The 12,976-nt window shown below is 51.0% G+C and overlaps 1 protein-coding gene across 4 annotated transcripts in view; it reads right to left on the bottom strand.

Annotated features, from left to right (window-relative positions):
- LOC140398661 (uncharacterized) overlaps positions 1-12,976 on the bottom strand; it is a 54,737-nt gene that overhangs the window by 17,286 nt on the left and 24,475 nt on the right. For 3 of the 4 annotated variants that reach the window (XM_072487579.1, XM_072487577.1, XM_072487580.1), the window contains 2 exons: positions 8,058-8,306; positions 6,441-7,102 (listed from right to left, as the gene is read on the bottom strand). In XM_072487579.1, coding sequence (XP_072343680.1) covers positions 6,441-7,102; positions 8,058-8,296 — 901 coding nt within the window. In that variant the 5' untranslated portion in view covers positions 8,297-8,306. Of the gene's footprint in view, positions 1-6,440; positions 7,103-8,057; positions 8,307-11,977; positions 12,086-12,976 lie in introns of all 4 variants that reach the window. The other variant, XM_072487578.1, reaches the window with a different exon arrangement.

The following is a 12,976-nucleotide window of genomic DNA, read 5'->3' as shown; positions in this document are numbered from 1 at the left end:
CTGACAAGATGAGCTGAATGGAGTGCTGTCATTAGGCGACTCAATGAGCGGCCATGTTGACAGCTGTACTGCCCCCCAGTCATTGGAGAGAAGCATTGACCAACGCAGCTCACTAGGGCTCTCTGCTGGTATCAGTCCAGTACTGCACAATTGCAATCTCAAAACAACCTCCCCAGCTGTATCGGTCTTTAGCATCATAGAATGGCAGCACGGTAGCATAGTGGTTAGCACTGTGGCTTCACAGCGCCAGGGTCCCAGGTTTGATTCCCCGCTGGGTCATGTGCAGAGTCTGCACGTTCTCCCCGTGTCTGCGTGGGTTTCCTCCGGGTGCTCCGGTTTCCTCCCACAGTCCAAAGATGTGGGGGTTGGGTGGATTGGCCATGATAAATTGCCCTTAGTGTCCAAAAAGGTTAGGAGGGGTTATTGGGTTACGGGGATAGGCTGGAAGTGAGGGTTCAAGTGTGTCGGTGCAAACTCGATGGGCCGAATGGCCTCCTTCTGCACTGTACGTTCTATGTTCTAAGAATCCCCACAGTGCAGAAGGAGGCCATTCGACCCATCAAGTCTGCACCAACCCTCTGAAGAGTACCGCACCCAGACCCACTCCCCCGCCTGATCTCCAAAACTACCTAACCTGCACACCTTCGACCACCAAGGGGTAATTTTGCATGGCCAATCCGAATAGACACTCCCAGTGCAGACTTTGGAGTTGTGAGGTTGTTACTGTGATGGAGAGTGGCTGCTGCTGCTCTCTCCCTCCCTCTCTCTCTCTGCTGTTCTCTCCCTCTCCCTCTCCCTCCCTCTCTCTCTCTCTCTCTCTGCTACTGTTGCTGCTATCTCTCTCTCTCTGCTGCTGCTCTCTCCCCCCCTCTCTCTCTCTCTCTGCTGCTCTCTCCCTCTCCCTCCCTCTCTCTCTGCTACTGTTGCTGCTCTCTCTCTCTCTGCTGCTGCTCTCTCCCTCCCTCTCTCTCTCTGCTGCTGCTGTTCTCTCCCTCTCCCTCCCTCTCTCTCTCTCTCTGCTACTGTTGCTGCTCTCTCTCTCTCTGCTGCTGCTCTCTCCCTCTCTCTTTCTGCTGCTGCTTCTCTCTCCCTCTCTGCTGCTGCTGCTGCTCTCTCCCTCTCTCTCTCTCTCTGTCTGCTGCTGCTCTCTCTCTCTCTCTGTCTGCTGCTGCTCTCTCTCTGCTGCTGTTGCTGCTGCTGCTCTCTCTCTCTGTCTGTTGCTGCTCTCTCTCTGTCTGCTGCTGCTCTCTCTCTGTCTGCTGCTGCTCTCTCTCTGTCTGCTGCTGCTCTCTCTCTGTCTGCTGCTGCTCTCTCTCTGTCTGCTGCTGCTCTCTCTCTGTCTGCTGCTGCTCTCTCTCTCTCTCTCTGCTGCTGTTGCTGCTGCTGCTCTCTCTCTCTGTCTGCTGCTGCTCTCTCTCTCTCTCTCTGTCTGCTGCTCTCTCTCTCTCTCTGTCTGCTGCTGCTCTCTCTCTGTCTGCTGCTGCTCTCTCTCTGTCTGCTGCTGCTCTCTCTCTGTCTGCTGCTGCTCTCTCTCTGTCTGCTGCTGCTCTCTCTCTGTCTGCTGCTGCTCTCTCTCTGTCTGCTGCTGCTCTCTCTGTCTGCTGCTGCTCTCTCTCTGTCTGCTGCTGCTCTCTCTCTGTCTGCTGCTGCTCTCTCTCTGTCTGCTGCTGCTCTCTCTCTGTCTGCTGCTGCTCTCTCTGTCTGCTGCTGTTGCTGCTCTCTCTCTGTCTGCTGCTGCTCTCTCTCTCCTGCTGCTGCTGCTCTCTCCCTCTCTGTCTGCTGCTGCTCTCTCTCTGTCTGCTGCTGCTGCTCTCTCTCTCTCTCTCTCTGCTGCTGCTCTCTCTCTCTCTCTCTGCTGCTGCTCTCTCTCTCTCTCTCTGCTGCTGCTGCTCTCTCCCTCTCTCTGTCTGCTGCTGCTCTCTCTCTGTCTGCTGCTGCTCTCTCTCTCTGTCTGCTGCTGCTCTCTCTCTCTCTCTGTCTGCTGCTCTCTCTCTGCTGCTGTTGCTGCTGCTCTCTCTCTGCTGCTGTTCTCTCTTTGTCTGCTGCTGCTCTCTCTCTGCTGCTGTTGCTGCTGCTGCTCTCTCTCTGTCTGCTGCTGCTCTCTCTCTCTCTCTCTCTGCTGCTGCTCTCTCTCTGTCTGCTGCTGCTGTTGCTGCTCTCTCTCTGTCTGCTGCTGCTCTCTCTCTCCTGCTGCTGCTGCTCTCTCTCTCCTGCTGCTGCTGCTCTCTCCCTCTCTGTCTGCTGCTGCTCTCTCTCTGTCTGCTGCTGCTCTCTCTCTGTCTGCTGCTGCTCTCTCTCTCTCTCTCTCTCTGCTGCTGCTCTCTCTCTCTCTCTCTCTGCTGCTGCTGCTGCTCTCTCCCTCTCTCTGTCTGCTGCTGCTCTCTCTCTGTCTGCTGCTGCTCTCTCTCTCTGTCTGCTGCTGCTCTCTCTCTGCTGCTGTTGCTGCTGCTGCTCTCTCTCTGCTGCTGCTCTCTCTCTGTCTGCTGCTGCTCTCTCTCTGCTGCTGTTGCTGCTGCTGCTCTCTCTCTGCTGCTGCTCTCTCTTTGTCTGCTGCTGCTCTCTCTCTGCTGCTGCTCTCTCTCTGTCTGCTGCTGCTCTCTCTGTCTGCTGCTGCGGTTGCTCAGTTTGCTGCTTGTTTCCAGTGCTGGCTGCTGTTGAGCTGCCTGGAGGAAGGAGAAGTGAGGGAAGGAAGGAGGAGAGAAGAACAACAAGGAGGCGACTGCAAAATCATGGTGGGAGTAAAGCCCATTGGATTGCTTGTTTGCTGGGCCCAGGTTGAAGGCCCCAACCGGCCCAGTTCTCCCAACTATCGACAACTGCCTTCGGCAAGGAAGAAGCTTCCTTATTCCACCCGGTGTGCTGGCTCCAGGACGGGAGGGATCCAGTGGACAGTGTGTTTGCTGAGCCCCTCCCGGGGTGAAGGGAGGAGGCCGTGTCCACTGGGTGGTCGTTCCAGGGGAACACGGACTGTGTTTCTGCTGAGCCCTACCTCGGCCGAAGACCTCGCAAACCAGCGCCACTTACCTCAGTATGGCCAACCTAGGGTGGGAGCACGGACTGTGTTTCTGCCGGACCCCATCCCAGGCTGAGGATCTGCCTACACTCCCCAAACCTCCCACCCTCCAGCTTCACTGGAGTCTCCCAACTCAGGCACCAATCCATCCACTGTGCCCCACCCTCCTGTGTCGCTATCCTCCTCCTCCCGCTGTGTCCCTTGCTCTCTCTTCCCTTCCTTCCCTCCCTCCTCCATAGACCTTCCTAGGGGGAAAGAGTACGTCATTCACCCTCGCTCTTCCCCAACTACCCCCCTCACCCCCACTGTCTATTCTCCTTCAATTACAACACGACAAAGCCCACATTGGGGTGGGCGTGGCACTTGCCCTGTGGCCACTCCCCAAGCCAGTGGCTGGGCCGACCAGAGCCACCTATGCGGGAGTGGTGGCCTCTTCGGCCTCCACCAGTCCCGGACCCCGCCACCTTTCCGGTTGCTGACCCGAAACTGGGTGTAAAGTGACACACTCACCCCGCCGTCACCATAGAGGTGGCATTCGTGCAATGGCCGGGGTCATCGAATCGAACCCGGTTGCCTGGTGCTGTGAGGCAGCAGTGCTAACCAGTGTGCCACCATGCTGCCCGAGCTGAGAGTGAGTGAGATTTACTCTGTATCTAACCCCGTGCTGTACCTGTCCTGGGAGTGTTTGATGGGGACAGTATAGAGGGAGCTTTACTCTGTATCTAACCCTGTGCTGTACCTGTCCTGGGAGTGTTTGATGGGGACAGTGTAGAGGGAGATTTACTCTGTATCTAACCCCGTGCTGTACCTGGCCTGGGAGTGTTTGATGGGGACAGTGTAGAGGGAGCTTTACTCTGTATCTAACCCCGTGCTGTACCTGTCCTGGGAGTGTTTGTTGGGGACAGTGTAGAGGGAGCTTTACTCTGTATCTAACCCCGTGCTGCACCTGCCCTGGGAGTGATTGATGGGGACAGTGTAGAGGGAGCTTTACTCTGTATCTAACCCTGTGCTGTACCTGTCCTGGGAGTGTTTGTTGGGGACAGTGTAGAGGGAGTTTACTCTGTATCTAACCCCGTGCTGTACCTGTCCTGGGAGTGTTTGTTGGGGACAGTGTAGAGGGAGCTTTACTCTGTATCTAACCCCGTGCTGTACCTGCCCTGGGAGTGATTGATGGGGACAGTGTAGAGGGAGCTTTACTTTGTATCTAACCCCGTGCTGTACCTGTCCTGGGAGTGTTTGATGGGGACAGTGTAGAGGAAGCTTTACTCTGTATCTAACCCCGTGCTGTACCTGTCCTGGGAGTGTTTGTTGGGGACAGTGTAGAGGGAGCTTTACTCTGTATCTAACCCCGTGCTGTACCTGCCCTGGGAGTGATTGATGGGGACAGTGTAGAGGGAGCTTTACTTTGTATCTAACCCCGTGCTGTACCTGTCCTGGGAGTGTTTGTTGGGGACAGTGTAGAGGGAGCTTTACTCTGTATCTAACCCCGTGCTGTACCTGCCCTGGGAGTGATTGATGGGGACAGTGTAGAGGGAGCTTTACATTGTATCTAACCCCGTGCTGTACCTGCCCTGGGAGTGATTGATGGGGACAGTGTAGAGGGAGCTTTACTTTGTATCTAACCCCGTGCTGTACCTGTCCTGGGAGTGTTTGATGGGGACAGTGTAGAGGGAGCTTTACTCTGTATCTAACCCCGTGCTGTACCTGTCCTGGGAGTGTTTGTTGGGGACAGTGTAGAGGGAGCTTTACTCTGTATCTAACCCCGTGCTGTACCTGTCCTGGGAGTGTTTGTTGGGGACAGTGTAGAGGGAGCTTTACTCTGTATCTAACCCCGTGCTGTACCTGCCCTGGGAGTGATTGATGGGGACAGTGTAGAGGGAGCTTTACTCTGTATCTAACCCCGTGCTGTACCTGCCCTGGGAGTGATTGATGGGGACAGTGTAGAGGGAGCTTTACTTTGTATCTAACCCCGTGCTGTACCTGTCCTGGGAGTGTTTGATGGGGACAGTGTAGAGGGAGCTTTACTCTGTATCTAACCCCGTGCTGTACCTGGCCTGGGAGTGTTTGATGGGGACAGTGTAGAGGGAGCTTTACTCTGTAGCTAACCCCGTGCTGTATCTGTCCTGGGAGTGTTTGACGGGGACAGTGTCGAGGGAGCTGTACGCTGTAACTGAGCAGTAAATGTCGGGAATAGGAACAGGAATGGGCTACTTCAACCCTTGAGCCTGCTCCTGAGATCGTAAATTGTTCAAGATTTTTCTAATTAATTTTTTTTGCTTTTCCTTTCTGTCTCTTCCTGAACCTCTAATTCATCCCATTTCCTTTTCTGTCACATCCCTCGGTTTCTTTCTCAATTCTGTTCCAATGGTTAAGGAGGTAGAATGGTAAGCAAGGGGGTGAGAAGTTACAGGGGGGGGGGGGGTGCAGTAATGTGTGGTTGGGGTGACAATTGGATCTTACTGAATGTGGAGAAGGCTGCCTACTCCTAGTTCACATAATAGTTAGCCCCAATATTCCCGGCGTTCCAGATATGCCGCCATACAACACAAATGATCCAGACTGAAGAGCAACAGAAGAATTGAATTCATGGTGCTCATTGTGAGGCGGGTTTACAATGTTCCTGGGTCCCAGCTCAGTTATTCCTCAGTGACAGATTCCCGGTGAAAGTGGAAAGGATTGAGAGTGCAAACAGCAGGGGGTTGATGAAAGGAGTAGCGGTGGTAAATTGGAACTCACAGATTATCACCGTGACATTGGAAATTACACTAATAATAGTGGAATTCGGAGCAAGAATTATTCTCCCAGGAGCTGCAAAAGTTTGAGAGGAGATTGAAAGGAGTTGTTCAAAATTTGGAGGGGTTGAGTAAATAAGGCATCATGGTTTCCCCAACAGGAGTGTTGGTCAATCGACGATACAGATTTTTAAAAAAAAAAATTTTAATAAAAATTTAGAGTACCCAATTCATTTTTCCCAATTAAGGGACAATTTAGCGTGGCCAATCCACCTAGCCTGCACATCTTTGGGTTATGGAGGTGAAACCCACACAGACACGGGGAGAATGTGCAAACTCCACACGGACAGTGACCCAGAGCTGGGATCGAACCTGGGACCTCGGCGCCATGAGGCTGCAGGGCTAACCACTGCGCCACCGTGCTGCCCCCGAGGATACAGATTTAAGCAAATTGACAAAAATGTCCAGAGGGAGAGGGGAGGGGATCTTTTTTAATGGACAGAGTTGTGATTGAGAACACACTGCCTGAAGGACAGTGGAAGCAGATTCAATAGGAACTTTCAAAAGGAAATTGAATAAGTACTTGGAAGGAAAAGGTTTGCAGGGAGTGAGGTTAATTGGATAGCTCATTCTGATAGGCTAAAAGGACACTGTGATTGAGGTTTCTGTGCCTCGCACGATGTGAAAGGGATTACCCAGTGCTCCAGCCGGCAGACCGCTCATGGGGATACCCCGCTCGCTGTCACTGGACAAAAGGTCATTCTCCTCCTCGAGTTTCTGGAGCTGATCTTTCAGTCTCTGGTTCTCCCTCTCCAGCACCTTGATGCGCTGCTCTCGCAACAAAACCACCTCTGCCTGTGCCTGCTCACGTCGCTGCAACTCCATCACCTGCTCCTGCAGTTCCTTAACCAGGTCAGCATACAGTCCCATCACCTTCATACTGCTGCCTAAGGCAGGAGGAACATTGTCCCCTGGGAGGGTTGAAGTTGAGGCTGGAAGATTTGGCACGCTTTCCTTCCGTAACGGCTTAATGGGGAAGCTGCTTAACAAGGAGGGCTGTCGGGAGGCACTGTGGTCGAGACTGGCTGTAGCCACAGTGGGAAATGGGAATGGTTCACATCGAAAAGTCAGCCTGGAGGAGTCGCCCCAGTATGATGGCCGCCTGCTCGGGGCTGGATTGAAGTCACGGTGGGTCACTGGGGAGGCCGAACATCTTTGCTTCTTGATGAACCTTTGGCTAGTCTCCTCGTCCTCCTCACAATCTAGCAGCTCGAGACCAGGTCTGCATTGCTCAGTTGGTCGAGCGGGAGACTCATTCGGACCAATCTCAGTGTCTTCACAATGTCCAATCACCTGTCTGGACACAACGCAGTAAAGAATGGGATCTTAGTCAGCTTTGAGCAAGAGGCATCTTCATTCCTCATAAATGCAAAAGAACAGGTGGAGGCCATTCTGCCCCTCTCTCTGCTCCACCATTCAGTCAGAGCGTGGATGCTCTGTATCTCCCTCTCTCTGCTCCATATCCCTTGGTAACCCAATCCAACAAAAATCCACCTCAATCTCCAGTTCTCCAATTATTCCCAGTCCCAGGATTCCATCACACTTGCTCCTGAATGGCCCAGCTGTAATTCTGACTCCTTGCTCCCGACTTCCCGCCATCTCAATCTACCTTATCAAATATTTTAATTTCAAACACTTGGATTAGATTACCCCCTCACTTTTCTATACTCAAGACAGTACAAGCCTAGTCTCTGCAATAGAACATACAGTGCAGAAGGAGGCCATTCGGCCCATCGAGTCTGCACCGACCCACTTAAGCCCTCACTTCCACCCTATCACCGTAACCCAATAACCCCTCCTGACCTTTTTGGACTCTAAGGGCAATTTAGCATGGCCAACCCACCTAACCTGCACGTCTTTGGACTGTGGGAGGAAACCGGAGCACCCGGAAGAAACCCACGCAGGCACGGGGAGTGCGTGCAGACTCCGCGCAGTGACCCAGCGGGGAATCGAACCTGGGACCCTGGCACTGTGAAGCCACAGTGCGAATCACTTGTGCTACCGTGCTGCCCAATCTGGTCTCATAATTTAGCCCTGGTAAAAATCTAGTGAATCTGCACTGCTTACCCCTCCAAATATCTCCTTCTTGGGCTGTGGTGCCTCGTATTGGATGCAGTTACTCCAGATCCAGTCCAGTAAAGGATCTGGGCAACTGAATCCACCAACTCAAAAACAGCTAACTCGGCTGATCAAACCTGTACTTTCTAAACGCAGTGACAAGTGTGAGCCCTATTCCTCTCCGGTCCTCTTACCTGTGAGTGTGTTGCTGAGGCCCAGAGCTCTGTGTTCTGCAGGTGAAGGCGAACTCGCTGTTCTGCTGCCAGGGAGAACTGGAGGTTGGGGGTTTGGAGTTGTCAAGCTCCCCATTCACGTCTCCAATCCACTGCACATCTCCCTCCTGTTCCCGCTGCTCTCCCTTTGTCAATACTGCCAGCTCAGTATAAACAGGCGCAGTGGCTGCCTGTGGCTCTCCCAGCAGACTGTCAGCCATTCATCTAAAACTGAAAGGAGAGATTTAAACCCAGAACAGACCCCAGAAACTGACACTGATTTAAACCCAGAGCAGACCCCAGAAACTGACACTGATTTAAACCCAGAACAGACCCCAGAAACTGACACTGATTTAAACCCAGAGCAGACCCCAGAAACTGACACTGATTTAAACCCAGAACAGACCCCAGAAACTGACACTGATTTAAACCCAGGGCAGACCCCAGAAACTGACACTGATTTAAACCCAGAACAGACCCCAGAAACTGACACTGATTCTACCTTGTCACAATACAAGGCAGGAAGTCCCGTCTACTCTCTCCTTTTATTGGCTGACAAAGCAAGGAGACGGTTCTGGTTTGTCAATCTGCATTCTCTTTGGTTCCAAACACTGCCAATCAGCAGAGGCGGAACAGTTTCAGCCGCACTCGATTCCACTTCCACCGAGGAAGTGCAGAGGCCAACTTTATTCTCCTCTAATTGGTCACCCAGCTATCAATCAAAGTTAAATCCCCCAGCAAGCTCCAGAGTTTTATTGGTAAAGATAGGACATCCCGAGGGATACTGACTGATGGAGTGGAGAGGATGTTTCCTCTTGTGGGAGAATCTAGAACCAGGGGTCATCGTTTAAAATGGAGATGGAGGGAATATTTTTCTCTCAAACAGTCCCAGGTCTCTGCAACTCTCTTTGTGAAAAGGCAGCGGAATATTTTAAAGGCAGAGGTGAATAGATCCTTTAACGGAAAATCTCAGCAGGTCTGACAGCATCTGTGGAGAGAGAAGGGAGCTCACGTTTCCAGTCTGAATGACTCTTTGTCATAAAGATTCTTTGTGAGCAAGGGTTGATAGGTTATCGGGGGTACGGAATGCAGGTTTGAGATTAGATCATAGAATTTACAGTGCAGAACGGGGCCATTCGGCCCATCGGGTCTGCACCGGCCCTTGGAAAGATTACCCTATCTAAGCCCACATCTCCACCCTATCCCCGTAACCCCATCTAACCTTTTTGGACATGCTATGTAGCATAGCCAAACCACCTAACCTGCACGTCTTTGGACTGTTTGAGGAAACTGGAGCACCCGGAGGAAACCCACGCACACACGGGGGTGTCAGATCAGCCATGGTCTTATTAAATCCCCCAAAATGCAAATCTTATAATTATGGAATGACACAGCAGAGAAGGAGGCCATTCAGCTCATTATACCAATGCTAGCCCTCTGACACAGAACTATCCAATTAGTCCCACTCCCCTGCAAATGGATTCCCTTCCAATATTTACCCTGTTCCATTTTGAAAGTCATTATTGAATCTGCTTCTACCGTCCGTTCAGGCACAGCATTCCAGATCATCAATGGGTTGCATTTAAAAAAGTTTCCTCATTTTGCCAATGATCTAAAATCTGAAACGGTCATGACCTCCTGCCAGTGGTATATTTCTCCTTATTTACTTGACCTGATTCTGAACGCCTCGGTTAAATCTCTCCTTAACCTTCTCTGCTCTGAGGAGGACAATCTCATCTTCACCAGTCTCTCCACATTCACTGAAATCCCTCCTCCCTCGGAGCTTTCTCGGAAACCTCCGCACCCTCTCCACATCCTCCCTAAAATGAGAAACCCAGAATTGAATAAAATCCTCCAGCCAGGGCATACCCAGTGATTAATAATCCCAGAGAATAACTTACTTGTTCTTGTACTCTACACGTTTTAAATGCCTTCCCAGTTTACTCTGACGCTCACATAGATTAGTGTACATGGGGAGAAAAGGGAATGAATTTGATACTAAAGATTTGTGATGGGTTAATGCCTCAGCCTTGTGCGCGGGGCTGGGGTTGATTTCATGAAAAGTGGTATACGGGGTGCATTTAACGAAGGCGAGGATGAACCGGCTGTTTGAGGGGGTGGAGAATAGTTGTGAGCGGTGAGGGAGGGGCCCAGCCAATCATGTCCATATGTTTTGATCCTGTCCGAAGTTGGAGACATTTTGGGGGTCATTTTTCAGCACCATGTCTGAGGTCCTGCATATGAATTTGGAGCTGGGTCTGTAGAAGGGTGTTCTTTTTACCCCACAACAGGCTGGAATTGGGTGTCACAGATAACTGGGGGTGTCTCTCCCCTGCAGGCCTTGAAATCAAAGACCCGGAAGCATCACACTGCGACCACTTCGCAAGGGACAGTGAGCGAGGCTCACTGTTTATACCTGACCGGTGACCCTGTCCTTATGCCACACCAGCTATCCTGACCGCCACCTACACCTGTGTGACTCTCTCTCTTGCCGGTGGCGAAAACTACCACACTGCAAGTGCCTCACAAGAGAGAGAGAAGGAGGAATCCCTGTTTATCCCTACCCAGCTGGTTCCTCCTGGGTGAGCGTTTCGAGCCACTCGGACCCCCTCGAAGATTCTCAACTGCAGAATTATGTCCTGGCACTTGAGTGTGACTTGGCCAGGGTGAGCGATAAGGGAACAGGTGAGACCACAACCAAGGTGAATTAAAATTAAGTAATTTATTCAAGAAAAAGGAAGTCCAGATTATGAAATCCACAACCCAAATTGAAATCTACACACACACACTTGCAATTATGTCTATGAGAACTAGGACTAACGGCACAGCGAAAAATCCTTACTTTAAACAGTTTTAGCAATGTTTTACAAGAGGTTGTTACATACCGTCCCTTACCACCCCTCAAAGAACAACAAAGAACAAAGAAAAGTACAGCACAGGAACAGGCCCTTTGGCCCTCCAAGCCTATGCCGACCATGCTGCCCGTCTAAACTAAAATCTTCTACACTTCCTGGGTTCCATATCCGTCTATTCCCATCCTATTCATGTATTTGTCAAGATGCCCCTTAAATGTCACTATCATCACTGCTTCCACCACCTCCTCCGGCAGCGAGTTCCAGGCACCCACTACCCTCTGCGTAAAAAACTTGCCTCGTACATCTCCTCTAAACCTTGCCCCTCGCACCTTAAACCTATGCCCCCTAGTAATTGACCCCTCTACCCTGGGGAAAAGCCTCTGACTATCCACTCTGTCTATGCCCCTCATAATTTTGTAGACCTCTATCAGGTCGCCCCTCCACCTCTGTAGTTCCAGTGAGAACAAACCGAGTTTATTCAACCTCTCCTCATAGCCAATGCCCTCCATACCAGGCAACATCCTGGTAAATCTCTTCTGCACCCTCTCTAAAGCTTCCACATCCTTCTTGTAGTGTGGCAACCAGAATTGAACACTATACTCCAAGTGTGGCCAAACTAAGGTTCTATACAGCTGCAACATGACTTGCCAATTTTTATACTCAATGCCCCGGCCAATGAAGGCAAGCATGCCGTATGCCTTCTTGACTACCTTCTCCACCTGTGTTGCCCCTCGCTCTCTCACTTGTCTGTGTCCTGTATCTTTAACCGCACATGTTTCAATGGAGCCGGCTGGCTCCTCCCACTGATCGATTTCAAAGACAAAAGGTGCGCTGATCACCCTCAGGAAGAAGTTAACCTGATCAGTTTCTTCACAATAGCTGATGACGTCTCCGGAGCTTGCCTGATTGCTCGCAAATGGCTCCTAGCAGATATTGGGACAGTTTGAATTAGTTTGCCATTAGTGGAATAGGTTTCGGTCTGGTTTGGGCAGAAACTCATTTCCATAGTCATTGTCTTCCTCAGCTCACTCTGAGCCATCCACATACCTGGCATAATTTTTCAGTTGGTCCTGCCCTGGCCCCTTTGCTCTTCTCTGGGATGATCTTGTGATGTGTATTTCTCTGTCTGGCTGCTTCCAGCCATTTTGTTGCAGGCTTTTTTTTGAAAAATATATTTTATTCAAGATTTTTGGCCAAACATAACAGTACGTAGTGTTTCTTTTACACAACAATAAAGCAATATAAATAACAGTGGCCAGTTTTAAACAAATAAATAATATATAAACAAAAACAAAACTGAATGGCAACTGCCTTGTCCAAAATAGTTACTCTCCAAGGATACAATCCAACAAACAATTACCTATAACAAATACCTATACATATACAATAACATCCCTGAGAGTCCGTCCAATTCCTCCCCCCCCCCCCCCCCCCGGGTTGCTGCTGTTGTCTACTTCTTCTCCATTCCCTCTATCTTTCTGTGAGGTAATCGACGAACGGTTGCCACCGCCTGGTGAACCCCTGAGCCGAACCCCTTAACACAAACTTAATCTGTTCTAACTTTATAAACCCTGCCATGTCGTTTATCCAGGTCTCCACACCCGGGGGTTTGGCTTCCTTCCACATTAACAATATCCTGCGCCGGGCTACAAGGGACGCAAAGGCCAACACATCAGCCTCTCTCGCCTCCTGCACTCCCGGCTCTTCTGCAACCCCAAATATAGCCAACCCGAAGCTTGGTTCGACCCGGACCCCCACCACCTTCGAAAGCACCTTTGCCACCCCCACCCAGAACCCCTGTAGTGCCGGGCATGACCAGAACATGTGGGTGTGATTCGCTAGGCCTCTCGAGCATCTCGCACACCTATCCTCTACCCCAAAAAATTTACTAAGCTGTGCTCCAGTCATATGCACCCTGTGTAACACCTTAAATTTTGTTGCAGGCTTTTTGCAGGAAAGCTTTCTTATTTTAAAATGTGTGTAAGTCTGGCCATTTCTGTAGCAATGTCGCCCTAACTGGCACAGATGGAGAGTTGCCATAACTTA

This window comes from Scyliorhinus torazame, chromosome 21, assembly GCF_047496885.1.
Source record: "Scyliorhinus torazame isolate Kashiwa2021f chromosome 21, sScyTor2.1, whole genome shotgun sequence".
In the NCBI taxonomy this organism is placed as follows: domain Eukaryota; kingdom Metazoa; phylum Chordata; class Chondrichthyes; order Carcharhiniformes; family Scyliorhinidae; genus Scyliorhinus; species Scyliorhinus torazame.
Note: the sequence above shows the minus strand (reverse complement) of the source record. Positions and strands in the feature narration are given on the sequence as shown.